Source organism: Anolis carolinensis, chromosome X (genome assembly GCF_035594765.1).
Source record: "Anolis carolinensis isolate JA03-04 chromosome X, rAnoCar3.1.pri, whole genome shotgun sequence".
Taxonomy (NCBI): Eukaryota; Metazoa; Chordata; class Lepidosauria; order Squamata; family Dactyloidae; genus Anolis; species Anolis carolinensis.
The window spans coordinates 2,940,702-2,955,864 of record NC_085847.1 but is presented as its reverse complement, the minus strand read 5'-3'; the positions used below and the strand labels follow the sequence as shown (position 1 = coordinate 2,955,864).

General features: G+C 43.0%; 1 protein-coding gene across 4 annotated transcripts; it reads left to right on the top strand.

Annotated features, from left to right (window-relative positions):
* The first annotated feature begins 153 nt into the window (after window positions 1-153).
* Window positions 154-13,659, top strand: ydjc (YdjC chitooligosaccharide deacetylase homolog). Of its 4 annotated transcripts, none has more exons than XR_010000008.1 (7): window positions 154-292; window positions 2,091-2,228; window positions 5,442-5,620; window positions 9,519-9,678; window positions 9,903-10,002; window positions 12,108-12,197; window positions 12,590-12,608. XR_010000008.1 is itself a non-coding variant. In XM_062958601.1 (7 exons), the coding sequence occupies exons 3-7, from the start codon at window positions 5,454-5,456 to the stop codon at window positions 12,942-12,944; spliced, it is 960 nt and encodes a 319-aa protein (XP_062814671.1). In that variant the 5' UTR covers window positions 154-292; window positions 2,091-2,228; window positions 5,442-5,453; the 3' UTR covers window positions 12,945-13,659. The 4 variants fall into 4 exon arrangements, 3 of the variants coding, with proteins under 3 accessions (XP_062814671.1, XP_062814673.1, XP_062814672.1); XM_062958601.1 differs by having other exon boundaries at window positions 12,020-12,197; window positions 12,590-13,659; XM_062958603.1 differs by lacking the exons at window positions 12,108-12,197; window positions 12,590-12,608 and adding an exon at window positions 10,240-12,013.
* Window positions 13,660-15,163: the final 1,504 nt, after the last annotated feature.

The window sequence follows — 15,163 nt, the reverse complement described above, 5'->3', positions numbered from 1 at the left end:
CTTAGCACGGCCTACCTCGCAGGACTGTTGAGGACTCATTTTACAATGCAAATGCAGCCCTAGAGACACTGAATGTCATGTCCAAGCCGATTGGGCACATATTCAGGCCTTTTGCTGGTGGCTTTGCATTGCTGTGTTGTTCTTGCAGGGAGAAGAGCCTCCTCGGAGTCCAAGTCCCCAGGAGAAAACAACTTCTCCGACTTCGGGATTTGATCTGCAGAGAGCAAAGACCATTTCCTGCAGCTTTGGGACACAAGATGAGTCCGGGAACCTGCTTTTCTGGCCTGTCCGGGTATGTTTTGGATATTGAAACCGGTGGAGAATGCAACCTGATCACATACTTGTGGCGCAACCCCAATATATACACATATACACACATATGTATCCAAACACACACATATATGTATACCATATCACACAAATATGTATACACACAATGCACATGTATATCACGCATACATGTATACCATACACTCACATATGTAACCATACACACATGTATGTATAATATATATATATATATATATATATACACACACACAGACACAAAGGATGCACATGTAAACCATATACACACATACATGCATATATATATGTACACACATATATCATACACACATATCCATACACAATGCACATGTATACCATATATACACATACATACATGCATAGATATGTACTCACACACATGTATACCACACACACATCCAAACATACATGTATATATACCATATATACACACACAATGCACATGTATACCATACATACACACAGTATATACACATACATACATGCATATATATGTACACATACATACATGTATACATCCACACACATCCATACCATATATACACACATACATGCATATATATGTACACACATACATGTATACCACACTCACATCCACACACATGTATACCATACATACACACATACATACAATACATACACACATATGTAAACACATACATGTATACCACACACATATGCACACACATGTATGTATACCATATACACACAGATACAGTATATATACAACATACATGCATATATATGTACACAAATACATGTATACCACACACACATCCACACATATATGTATATATACACACACAATGCACATGAATACCATACATCCCCACATCCACACAGTATACACACACGCATACATGCATATATATGTACACATACATACATGTATACCACACACATATGTATACCATATATACACACATATAGTATATATACAAATACATGCATATATATGTACACATACATGTATACCATACACACAGATATGTATGTATATATATGTGTGTGTGTGTATATGTATATACAGTAGAGTCTCACTTATCCAACACTCGCTTATCCAACGTTCTGGATTATCCAACGCATTTTTGTAGTCGATGTTTTCAATAAATCATGATATTTTGGTGCTAAATTCGTAAATACAGTAATTACTACATGGCATTATTTCATATTGAACTATTTTTTCTGTCAAATTTGTTGTATAACATGAAGTTTTGGTGCTTAATTTGTAAAATCATAACCTAATTTGATGTTTAATAGGCTTTCTCTTAATCCCTCCTTATTATCCAACATATCCGCTTATCCAACATTCTGCCGGCCCGTTTATGTTGGATAAGTGAGACTCTACTGTATATATATATGTATATACACACACACATATACATACATACACACAGGTTGGGGATTCAACTGACTTGCCAATGCCTTGTTGTTTTCTGTATTTTTCATGGTTTTAATGGTTTTCACTGTTGATTGGGGCTTGCCTGTTGCCAAACTACGACTCCCAGGATCCCATCACATGGAGCCATGGCAGTCCAAAGGGATCCCAAACTGCATTGTGGAGGTCCGACCGCACCATCAGGAAGCAAAAAGGGGGGCTTTCCCTATCCTCCAGTGTTGGAAAAGGTGGAACTTGGGAGATCTTTCCTATTCTGAGGCTCATTGGCACTGATTCGGGGTTGGAAAAAGACAAAGGGCAAACCTGGGGTGGGGGGCACTGGCTTTGAAAACAGAGCAGGCCTTTCCCCCCCTTTTGACTCTCCCTTGAATGTTTTTGGTAGGATCCGGACGAGAGTCCTGCCACCCCCTCCTTGGGCACTGGAGGGCGCCGGCGTCACACCACTGCCAGCCTGCTGGGGAAGCCGGCCATGGAGGCCAGCCTGGGCGCTGCACCGCCTGCCTTCCTGTCGCCGCCATGGGTGAGTAAGGGGCCAAAGTCACTCTCCTTGGGCACACGTTGGGGTGGGCACATGCCAGGGCACCTCTAGGAGCTGCAGCCCTTGGCAGATCGGCATTGCAGCAAGACCCTGCAATCGGGACCCCTGGGCACCCCTTGGCCAGCCCCGTGGGTGCCTTTTTCTTCCCTCTTTTGCCAGACTGGGCATCTCCTCCCGTCCTATGCCAGCTTGGGCACCTTGGCCAGCTTGGGGATCTCCCTCACCCACTTTTTGCCATCTTGGGCCTCTTGTTTACCTTCTTTTGCCAGCTTAAGCATTTGACCCTTCTTTTTGCCATCTTGGGCATCTTTCCCCTCCATTTTTTGCCATTTCGCTCCCTCTATGCCATCTTGGGGACCATATATATATATATATATATATATATATATATATATATATATATATATAGACACACACACATGCATATGCATAACATATCACACACAGAGATATGTATACCATATATATATACACACACATATATATGCATAATATATCACACACACAGAGATATGTATACCATATATATATATATATATATATATATACACACACACACACACACATACACATATATATGCATAATATATCATCACACACAGAGATATGTATACCATATATATATACACACACATATATATGCATAATATATCACACACACAGAGATATGTATACCATATATATATATATATATACACACATACACATATATATGCATAATATATCACACACAGAGATATGTATACCATATATATATATATCCACACACACATATATATGCATAATATATCACACACACAGAGATATGTATACCATATATATACACACACACACATATATATGCATACCATATATACACACACACACACATATATGCATAATATATCACATACACAGAGATATGTATACTATATATATATATATATATATATATATATATATATATGCATGCACACACACATATCCACACACATATATATGCATAATATATCACACAGAGAGATATGTATACCATATATATATATACACACGCATACATACAGTATATACACATGCACACACATGTATACCATATACACACATATGTATACCATACACACATACACATCTACACACACAATATGTACACCATATCACACACCAATATGTATACCATATATATATATCTCCACACGCAATGCACAAGTATACAATATATATATATACACACATACAGTATATACACACTCACACACACATGTATACCAAACACACATATGTACACCATCACACACAAATACGTATACCATATATACACACAATGCACATGTATACCATATATATATATAGAAATATATACACACGCACACACATACATACACATACATACAGTATATACACACATATACCATATACACATATATGTATACCATGTCAGGCACACATGTATAGCATATATATACACACACACACACATACACACATACAGTATATGTACACATACATACATGCATACTATATATATATATATATATATATATATATATATAATTTTGTAATAGAATACTAATAATACAATATAATAATATTAATTATATATTATATGTAATATTATTAATAATATTACAATATCTAGATATAGTACATTATATCTATATATTATTAGTATTATGCTAATAATATAATATTGTATGTACACTTAATTTGTAAGCCGCTCTGAGTCCCCTTCGGGGTGAGAAGGGCGGGATATAAGTGTATATATATATATGTGTGTGTGTGTTTGTATGTATATACACATATACATGCATACACACACAGGTTGGGGGATTCAAATGACTTGCCAATCTTTGGGTGTTTTTCTGTATTTTTAATGGTTTTAATGGTTTGGTAATATTTCCAATGTATTTTCATGTTAGTATGTGTTTGGTTTGAATTCATGCATTGTTTGAGTTTTGACTGTTAGCTATTTGGAGTCTCAAGGAGAGAAAAGGCAGGGTATAAATACACCGTAATAATAGTCATAATGATAGAAAAATCTTGGCTGTGGAAGCCCATTGGGTCCCCTGGGGTAAAGTCCCACTCTCTCAGCCTCAGGAAGGCAAAGGCAGACCTCCTCTGGAGGGATCGTGGCCAAGAAAAGCCCGAGATGCGGCTGCCAGAATAATTGGGAGCCGAAATGACTCATGTTGGTCTGTGACAATGAGAAATCAATGTATTGGAGGGTGCGTTTTCATGTAATCGAAAGGCGGAGGTTGAGAAATCTCTCTCCCCGAAGGACTTTCTAAATACAGGCTTTCCCTCGTACCGCCCAGGCCTGTTTAAGGGCAGCACACCTAAACAAACACCCTTCCAGGGCGAGGCGGCTGCTTCGCTTCTCCCCACAGACAGTCGAGTTGTTCGGGAGGGAAGGTTGGGAGGCGCCAAAAGCCCCCAGGTTGCAATTTGGCAGGCGCTTCCGTGGTTTCGGCTTCAAAACCGGATGCCCGGTGAGTACGGCTCATTCCTTCCAGAAATGAATGAGGCTTCCTGTGTGTGAGATAGGAGAGGAAAAAAAGGAGAAAGGGAGGGAAGATGGGTTGCTGTGTGTTTGCCATGTTCCAGAAGCATTCTCTCCTGACGTTTTGCCCACATCTATGGCAGGCATCCTCAGAGGTTGTGAGGTCTGTTAGAAACTAGGCAAGCGGGAAAGTCCAGAGTGGGAGAAAAAAAAATTCTTGTCTGTTTGAGGCCAGTGAGAATGCCTGATTAGCACTGAATAGCCTTGCAAATTCAAAGCCTGGCTGCTAGCTCAACCTTGGTTGAGAGGTGTTAGCTGGCCCTGATTGTTTCTTGTCTGGATCTTGGTGCTCTAATCCGTGACATCTGGAGGGCTGAAGGGTGGGACATTAGTCCTCTGCAAAAGGCTCACAAGGAAGTGGCACGAGTTCTTTGTGCCCCGTTGGCGGATGTTTAAGATCAACCTTTGACATGTGGGACGGGCGAGGAAAGATGCCCAGGGGCTGATCTGTTGAATAACGTAGCATGCGGTCACGCATTCAGCTCTGAATTCTGCAACACGGCTACAAGGGGAGAGGCTGGCAGAGGGCACAACACAGTCATACCGAGGGCTGGGGTTGGCGCTGACTCATGCATTGATTCACATCCTCTCTGCTCTTGCCGTTTCCTGTGCCAGGCCTTGCGATGCCGGCTCACTCCTTGGCTTTCCTTTGCTCCCAGGGCTGACTCCCCATGATGCCCAGGGCCACCGTCAAGCTCATCATAACCGGAGATGATTTTGGCTACTGCCCGCGGAGAAACCAAGGCATCGTGGAGTGCTTCCTCACCGGCGCCGTGTCCAACGTGTCCCTTCTGGTCAACGGTGCCGCCGTGGTGGACGCGGTTCAGCTGGCAAGGAGGTGAGAGTGCCACTGTCCAAGTGACGTGGTCACGTGTTCTACCTGGGGCTGCCCTGGGAGACGGTTCAGACATTTCAGTGCCCCTCCCCACAAAGAGGCTTAAAATTGAAGGACAGAGGCCTCTTGGCAACCGTTCTTTCCCAGTGAAATCATGTTATAATGTAATACAATATAATAATAATACACTATTATAATGGTACAGTAGAGTCTCACTTATCCAAGCCTCGCTTATCCAAGCTTCTGGATTATCCAAGCCATTTTTGTAGTCAATGTTTTCAATATACAGTAGAGTCTCACTTATCCAATGTAAACGGGCCAGCAGAACGTTGGATAAGCGAATATGTTGGATAATAAGGAGGGATTAAGGAAAAGCCTATTAAACATCAAATTACGTTATGATTTTATAAATTAAACACCAAAACATCATGTTATACAACAAATTTGACAGAAAAAGTAGTTCAATATACAGTAATGCTATGTAGTAATTACTGTATTTGACTACAAAAATGTGTTGGATAATCCAGAACGTTGGATAAGCGAGTGTTGGATAAGTGAGACTCTACTGTATCATGATAATTTGGTGTTAAATTCATAATATTTGGTGCCTGCTTCTGCCGGACTGTTTAGCTTGGATAAGTGAGACTGTACTGTACGTGTAATCTTACTAATAATATTACAATATAGTGTTATAGTACAATATAGTAATATATAATGCTTATATTGTGCTATACAAATACAGTAGAGTCTCACTTACCCAACGTAAACGGGCTAGCAGAACGCTGGATAAGCGAATATGTTGGATAATAAGGAGAGATTAAGGACAAGCCTATTAAACATCAAATTAGGTAATGATTTTACAAATTAAGCAACAAAACATGTTAGACAACAAATTTGACAGAAAAAGTAGTTCAATACACAGTAATGCTATGTAGTAATTACTGTATTTACGAATGTAGCACCAAAATATCATGATATATTGAAACATCGACTACAAAATGGCTTGGATAATCCAGAAGCTTGAATAAGCAAGGCTTGGATAAGTGAGACTCTACTGTAATCATAATACACTATTATAATGGTATAATAGTGGCACAGTGCGTTAAAGCACTGAGCTGCTAAACTTGAGGACCAAAAGTTCGCAGGTTCAAATCCCAGGAGCGGAATGAGCGCCTGCTGTTAGCCCCAGCTCCTGCCAACCTAGCAGTTCGAAAACATGCCAATGTGAGTAGATCAATAGGTACCGCTCCAGCGGTCCATGCAGTCATGACAGCCACATGACCTTGGAGATGTCTATGGTCAACGCCGGCTCTTCGACTTAGAAATGGAGATGAGCACCAACCCCTGGAGTCGGTCACAACTGGACTTAATGTCAGGGGAAACCTTTACCTTTACTATAATGGTATATTTATTTTTACATGTAATCTTACTAATAATATTACAATCTAGTGTTATAGTACAATATAGTAATATATAATGCTTATATTGTGCTATACAAATAATATAATATATTGTATGCACATATGACTTGTAAGCCGCCCTGAGTCCCCTTCAGGGTGAGAAGGGCAGGATATAAATGTCGCTAATAAATAAATACATAAATAAATAAATCACAGAAGGCCACTTCACCTAGCAACAGCCAACCCATAGCCATCACAGAGGGCCAACAAAGCCCTATACGGCGCAGTTCTGGATAATCTGAAGGGTTGTACCTCCCTAGGTGATGATAATGGTGATGAGTATAATAATAATTTATTATTATTATTATTTTATTTTATGACATAGCAAACAAGATAGATATGCTGGATTTCGTATTACAAAATCACAAGTCGAACACTTCCCAAGTGGCTAGGACTGTGTGATGCATCATCATTACTATTATTATTATTATTATTGTATGACACAGCAAACAAGATAGACATGCTGGATTTCATATCACAAAATCACAAGTCGAAGACTTCCCAAGTGGCTAGGACTGTGTGATGTATTTTCGGATGATGCGCGCAGATCACAGTAGGGTGGCCTTTTGCAGTTGGCAGATCGTAATAATAATAATAATAATAATAATAATAATAATAATAATAATCACCATCCATTCTTTTTTCAGAGATCACTAGTTCACATATATGCTATTTGACCTGAGAAGTTTACATATGAAAACATCGCTCTCTATACACATAATAAAACTGAAAATCTGTATGTGTGTGTGGCTGGGGTGTCCACTTCCACAGACAAGCTCCTGCCTCCACAAATTATAGCTCCCACTACTCAGGAGACATCAATGACATGGCAGGTTATAGCGAGTGCCATGAACATGTAGAATGTCCTCCACAAACACCATCCTGTCCACTAACCAAGTGAAGGCTTTCATTCGGAGACAATTCCATCCTAGGTTTTATGTTTTTCCTCCACCACAGGCATCCCAGTGTTTCTGACTCTCTCCATTGGCGTGGAATTTGCATGACTCCGCCCACTGCCTCTCCCTCATCCCTTTCTTATTTTCTATGGCCGAGGAATTGATCAGCAACTGAACATACTAGGGAGGTTTGGGGAGAATTCAGTGATTTATAGGAGTTATAGGGAGTGATTTATGTGAGTTGTAGTTCACCCACAACCTTATGCATTTTGTACAAGTAAAAAAATGAATTTTTTGAGTAACCCGGTCAACGCTGGGTACCCAAGATAGTATGTGTGTGTGTGTGTGTGTGTGTGTATATATATATATATAGTCAAAGTATATCTGTCTGTCTGTATCACAAAGGCTGTTGCTAGGTGAAGTGGCCCTCAGGTGGGTAAAGGGAAGGAGAAAGAAGGGAGAAAAGCAGGGGACAGTGACTCTTCCAACTCCTGGGCAATGTCGGCTATATATGATGATGATGATGATGATGATGATGATGATGACACAACAATAACAAGAAGTGTTTGAAGTAGTAGTATTGCCTTGTCTATGTATTTTCTGTTTGGGGTGGAAAAGTAGCGCGGAAAAATGGAAAGGATTTACACTCCTGCGTACGTCTGGGATTGTTTTGTCTTTCTAGAAGGCCCAGATCTGCCTTGGGTAAATATAGAAACCACCTGGCCTGGTTTCGGATGCCAGGCCTGGCGGAGTTGGGAAATCAGGCCACGTGAGTGAGGCGAGTCTGAAATTGCTCCCGTCAATCCAGATCGGAGGATTGATTGTCTAGTTCAAAGAAGATATTGATCAGCGGTTTGGAAACTATGAATCCCGAGGAGAAGCGGCTGAGGGAGCTAGGTCTTTTCCCCCTCCCAAGGTCCCAATCTCCCTATGGTTCTGTGCCAACGTGAGCTGCCCAGGAAGTGAGCTTTGCATGTCCAACATCTTTGGGAGAAGCTTGTTGCTGGGTCAGCCTTTTCTTTTTTAAACTGACCGCTGGGATAAATTTAGACCGCGATGGCAAGCACCGTAATCCTTTTAACCGCCTCTGCTGACGGAAAGGATTGCCTGGGCGCTGGGGCAGGAATGTCAATGTCAGAAATCCTCCCAGACTGTGGATAACACGAGGAGACCTCGCTCTGGCCAGTTGCCCTTTGGGATCGTTGGATCGCAGCCCCGATCATCCCCAGTCCAGGACATATTTTTGTACAGTATCATAAGGCCTTTCTGTGCCCGAAGTATCCTGTGGTCTTTCTGTTGGGCACAGAAATAGATGTCTATTGCGTTGTCTAAGGCTTTCATGGCTGGAATCACTGGGTTGTTGTGAGTTTTCCAGACTGTATGGCTATGTTCTAGAAGCACTCTGTCCTGATGTTTTGCCCACATCTATGGCAGGCATCCTCAAAGGTTGAGGAGTCTAACAGACCCTTTTCCGACCTTCAAGGAAATGTCACTCGTTGGCAAAAGCTAGAAGCTGACCTATGTTTTCTTGCATGTTTTCTGTAGGCATCACATCCCGATTGGGCTTCACGCCAACCTTTCTGAAGGCTCTCCGGTTTGCCCAGCCCTGAAGGAGTCCTCCTCGCTGCTCAACGCGGAAGGCTTCTTCCATGGGAAAATGGGGATCCGGAGGGCGTTAGCAGAAGGCCGTCTGAACATGGCTGAGGTGAGTGGAAGGCAGAGGCATCCCCTTTCAAAGTTGCCAGCCCAATCCCCTTTGCGTGGCCACATTTAGCCCGGTCACATCTGTGTTCTTTTTCAAAGTTTACTAAAGTCCTGAAACATGGTGAGGAAATGGCCATTAAACGAAGGCACTTTGGGCATAAGCAACAGCCCAACTCTCCCACAAAGTGTTTCTTGTACCAACTCTTCGCTGTTTTCCTTCCTTAGGTCAAGCAAGAACTCACAGCCCAAGTGGAGTTGTTCCGTGAGCTCACCGGCCACTTGCCCTACCATATGGATGGACACCAACATGTCCACGTTCTCCCAGGTAGAGCCGATCTTCCCTTTCGTTCCCCGTTCCTTCCATGTTCAGTAATGTGGGGAATTTGGGCAGTGAGATCCCACAGACACTGCCAGTTAAGGGGTGTCAACACTGCAGAATCAATGCAATTTGACCTCACTTGAATGGCCACGGCCCAATGCTAAGGGACCCTGGGAGTTGTTTGGTGAGACAAACTGCAATTCTGTGTGTGACTTCTACGGTGCTGATGCACCCTTCCTTTAGATCAGCTTGGCCGATTGTCAGGAATTCTGGGAGTTGACATCTAAAACATTTGGAAGGACCAGAGTTTGGGAAGCGCAGCACAAGATGCTTTTAGAACCTGATGGGGAAGAAATGTCAGCAAACACAAGGAGTGGTTTGCCAAAAGGTAGAGTTGGCTTCAAGGCACAGAACCCAATTGTGCCTCTTCCCAGTAATGCTTTTTCTGGAGTGACACAGCTGCTGGCCTCCTTGAACGCATCTTTGATGGCAGACCTATGACGGCGAGGTGGTGCTTAGCACACTCCCACTCTCTTTATTGAGCTGCGTCAATAACGGTCTGGTCCTGCCATTCCCGTCTCCTGTTAGGCAGGAAAGGGTTAATCTATAACACTTGTAAATCTGCCAACAGCTGCTTCAGATCAAGTTACCTGTCTTGATAAAGTTGTCTTGTGTTTCCTTGCTTTCTGGGTCAGGGGCAGCTGTTTTGGTGACAACTGCAATCGCCTGCCTTGCGTTCCATAGAAGCCGTACATGTGAGGCAGAACCAAATGCCCAATACTTTTGGGAAGGTTTGGACCACAACTAGATCCCCACCAAAGAACGTTTCCAAAATCTGGCTGACTCCCGCTCTCAGGAGACCCTTGGCACGGTGCCCCCCAAGACTTACCTGGCAGCACTGTTCCTGGCATTAATGCTAGACGGTTTCCATGTTTGTTTTGTCCAATGTCTTGGGTACTGGTTCTGGTGTTATGGATACTGTGGGAAATTCAGCCCCAGTAGAAAGGATCCTGTTGTCCAGTTTTCCCATATGTAGCCTCTTGCTTGAATATAGGTCTCTCACTAGCATGGTACCTGCACCCCACAACCAATGTATCACTAGTTACCATTTATACTCATGTATAAGTCTACCTCAAGTATAAGTCGAGGGCAGATACAAGTACAATTCAATTTAAGTCAGAAAAGGTACTTTTTAAAGTGTTACTGCATCAATAAAATATAATCTTTAACTAGCATTGGGAAGGGTTAACACACCTGTTTGTTTTGCTATCTGCATCTCTGTTCAGAAGATTTCACATCACTTTCTGTCCCTGTGATCACTGGATTTTGAAAAATTTGAAAACAAGGATTGATGAGAAAGCTTCAGTGAAGACCCCTTTTCTCCATTATAACTCAGGAGTGAATTTCTCTCACTTCCTGTTGTCTCACCCCATTTGTAACTATGAGTCATTTGTAACTCAGGGACTGCCTGTATTAGGAAAACTACCAGAGGTGTAGTTTTTGCACCAAAAATGCACTCCCCGCTTTCCTGTTTTTGCTCTTGCTTCAACAGATGGGAGTCAGAACATCTTCCTACAATGTTAGAGGTGAAGCTCTTGAGAGGAAAGGGGTGGACTCTGGTCCATCCGTTTGGTTGGAAATTTCCCAGTGACACTGGGGAAAGTTTCCCAAAGTCCAACCCCTGAAAAAAGGAAATTTTCACTGAGCTTTGGTTCCTCTCTGCAGTGTAAAGTCAGTGCACATGTTTGGGAGAATGTGGTAAATCTTGAACTCATTTTGATGAAGAGTTTCAGAACAGCCAGAAATGGGAGGGCAAAGATGTGAATGTGCCCACCACTCCCGCTCTCAACTCTTCCTTCAAAGCTGGCAACATGATAGCAAAATCTTTTGAGACAGTCTAGTGGAGGTGTGTAGAAGCCACCTGACTCACGGGTTGGAGTTTGTAATACCACCCAGCATTTGCTGCATGGATAGCTTGAGTTTAACATTCGAGTAACTTTCCCCTTGTTTACTTTTCTCCCAGAGATAAGGCATGTGTTTGCACAGCTGCTAGTGGATTATGGGATCATGTATACGCGGGTCCCCATTGAACCAGATCTTCCCCGTTGCAGCTGGATAGACCCTCCCTTGATGGCTTTCTATCGCAGCGTGGAGAAGGACTCGCTCGAGACGGTGGACGTGTTCCAAAAGTACCACATACGGTGAGGGAAATAATGTTCCATCTGCCAGTACCAGACTCATCTTCAAATCATTTCCCCCCCAACAAAATTAAACATTTTCCACTGACTTCTTTTGCTTTAGGCAAGAAGGTTAGAAGCTTTGGGTGTACTGTCCCAAACCGTCAAATATGTACCCAAACCGTCAAATATGTGGACCAATTTTGAGTTCACTTTGCCTCTTTGGGTGGCGAAAGAGCTCCTGAAAATTGGTGAACTTATGAAGAAAATGTGTGGGCTAGGTGGACTGTCAAATTGGGAGTTGGGCCAACATGTGGCCACTGATGCTTGACCATTTCTGTTATTTAATAGCCGTCAAGATTTATGGTATCCCCTTAACTATATTTATGGGATTGAATGGTCCTCTTTCCCAACAGGTGGCCAGACATATACATAGGCCTGAGCACCATGGGGAAAAACATGTCCGTGAGCAATATTATCGGCGCCATTGACAACGCAACTGCAGCTTACCAGGCAAAAAAGGACTCCGTCGCACCTTTGAGTCCTTTGCTGGGCTCCGGTCGGGAAGCCCGAAGCGTCACTGTTGAACTGATGACACATCCCGGATACCCTAGCCTTCCGCCAGTTGGGGGCTGTGGTGAAGGGCCGGACGATTTCTCCCAGTCCTGGGAACGCTTGCACGAACTGGAAACCTTGAAGAAACCAGAGCTGCAGAGCTGTTATAAAGCGAGGAACATTGAGCTGTGCTCATTTAAAGAGCTCAAAGTGTGACGGAGGGCAGTGGATGCTTTGGTTGGGGATGGCGGAGGCGGCAGGGTCGGTTTAAGCGTGGCCCCCGGTGCGTTGTAGCGTTACGGCCCCAAATTGCAACACCTTGGGATTGAGGAAGAAGAGTCCATTCTCATCCTTGGATGAGCTTCCCTGAATTAGGAGTCTCAACCTATCAGGTGGGCTCACTATATCCAGACCTGAATTGGGGCTGGGGTAGTGTGGCCTCTATACATTTGACTTGAAAAATAAACATTCACCAGCGTGACTCGGATTTCATGCTGGTGACAATGGGAATTTATCTGCTGTATCAGCGATGGTAAGGGTTGTAGGCACCCACTCTGCAGGATTTCTTCATCTGGAGGTGTGAGGAGCTTAGGAAAACTCGACAGGTTGAAATCCTGCTTAAGGGGTGGCCCTACTGCCAAAGTGAACACTGTATGGGGCTGTTTCGTTGCCTTTAGTTCCAGAGCTGTGGTTTTTAGCTTTAAGCACATTTGTATGTGTGTGCCTTCTGGAAAGAAAATATGGCCACCCCCATTGAACTTAGTCCTTCTTAAAGAGGTTTAGGACTCTGGCTGTTAAACAACTTTCAGGCTTTGGATGTAACGGGTGTGGAACATGGATGGCCACGGAATGTGAAGGGAGAGGTTGGCATTCATTTGGCCCCATGTTGGGCAGGATAAAAAATATTTTAATAAAATATATACTAAACTAACAGCAGTCCAACGTGCCTCGTTTCAGCTGCCTTCGTACCTGCGAGAGCCCACATCTTATGGGGTTTCACCTACATTGCTTGAGTTTGTGAACAAAACCCTGGGTGTTTTTTATTTTGATTTTGTAAGTTTCATGAATTACAACCAAATTTGGATTACAGTGGTTGGAACTCCACAGCAGCTCCCAAGATAGGACCGCTTTTCTGCACATGTGTACACAAGAAAATGAAAGTACAGCAGTGAAACCTTGTAGCTTGATAACGAAGGTGGGGAATTAGGGAAGTAATTAATAAAGGAAAAAGGAAAACACAACTTTTTGTTTTAATGCTGGGCTCCTAGCCAGGCAAGAGCCCAAAGCCAACTTGCTCTGCCAAAATTGTACCAATATGGCTCTGATCATGTATGATGGTCCCAAATGCACACCATATATCTTCCTGTAGAAGTCAACTTTATGTATAAGTCGATGGCAGTTTTGGGGGCGGTTTTGATATGACAAGTGTCTTTCCATGGAGACAGCAAAGCACCAATGTTGCCTCGAGGGTCCAGACACGCTTGACGCTTATTGAAGTATTCAATAAGACCCACTGTGGAGAAACAGGGATGGATCCCTTTCGGTAGTGTTAAGGTACGGTAGTGACCCGAGGAGAAATCAATATAGGTTTTTGAGAGGTTCATTTTTGGACTAAAATATCTATAGACTTATGAGTATAGACAGTATGTCTCTCTCCCCATTCTCCTCCCTCTTGGTGCACCAACACAAGTACAACACACAAACACACTTGCACTGAGGCAGAGTCCAAGAATCCACTGGAAGTGAATAGGGGCCAGTATCTGGCCTTTAAAGCTTCCACATAAAGCTTTTCAGAGTATCTCATGCTGAGATCAACTTCCCCACAGAGGTACAGCAATCCTCTAAACCACCAGCCAGACCTGGCAACCTGAACCGTCCCACCTTTTTGCTCCATATTGCCAGTTTCAAATCCCTCCATCCAAGCAGAAATATTGACTCACCATTCAACAATGCATTCAATGGGTCGACTCTAGCTGAGACAAAAGAATATTTTAAGGCAGTGGAGAAAAAGCTAAAAGACAGTATCTCCGGAGGACACTCCTTGCAAAACATCTTCGAATCCCTGCCCCTGAAAGCAGGATTTTTCCTTTGGGCGATTTCAGCTACGCACTGGCTCAGCGGAAGCCTTGGCCAAACCTCTGTTGCGATGCAAGGAAACCATGCCACAAAGCCTTTGAGAGCATTTTTCTTTTATTCAGCGTAGCAGAATGGAATTGCAAGAAAGCCTATACCAGTACAAGAAAGGCGGTGTAGCCTTGGGGAGATCTCAAAACTACAGTTAGGATTCAGCTTCATTTCGGGAACCAGATGGGGAGGGAACCAAAGTGTGAACACCTGAGTTGGAAACGCTTCACTATTCGGCATCAGTTACGCAAAGCGGACAGCTGGGCCATGGCTTTCCCACAAGAAGCACCTCTTCTGCGCCAAATGGAAGA

What these genes read in the sequence shown, in the direction of transcription:
- ydjc (XM_062958601.1), top strand. Translation starts at nt 5,454, where the DNA reads ATGATGCCCAGGGCCACCGTCAAGCTCATCATAACCGGAGATGATTTT. An exon ending in GCCGTCTGAACATGGCTGAG is followed by an intron (nt 9,679 to 9,902) that starts GTGAGTGGAAGG and finishes TTCCTTCCTTAG; the next exon opens with GTCAAGCAAGAACTCACAGC. An exon ending in TTCCAAAAGTACCACATACG is followed by an intron (nt 12,198 to 12,589) that starts GTGAGGGAAATA and finishes CTTTCCCAACAG; the next exon opens with GTGGCCAGACATATACATAG.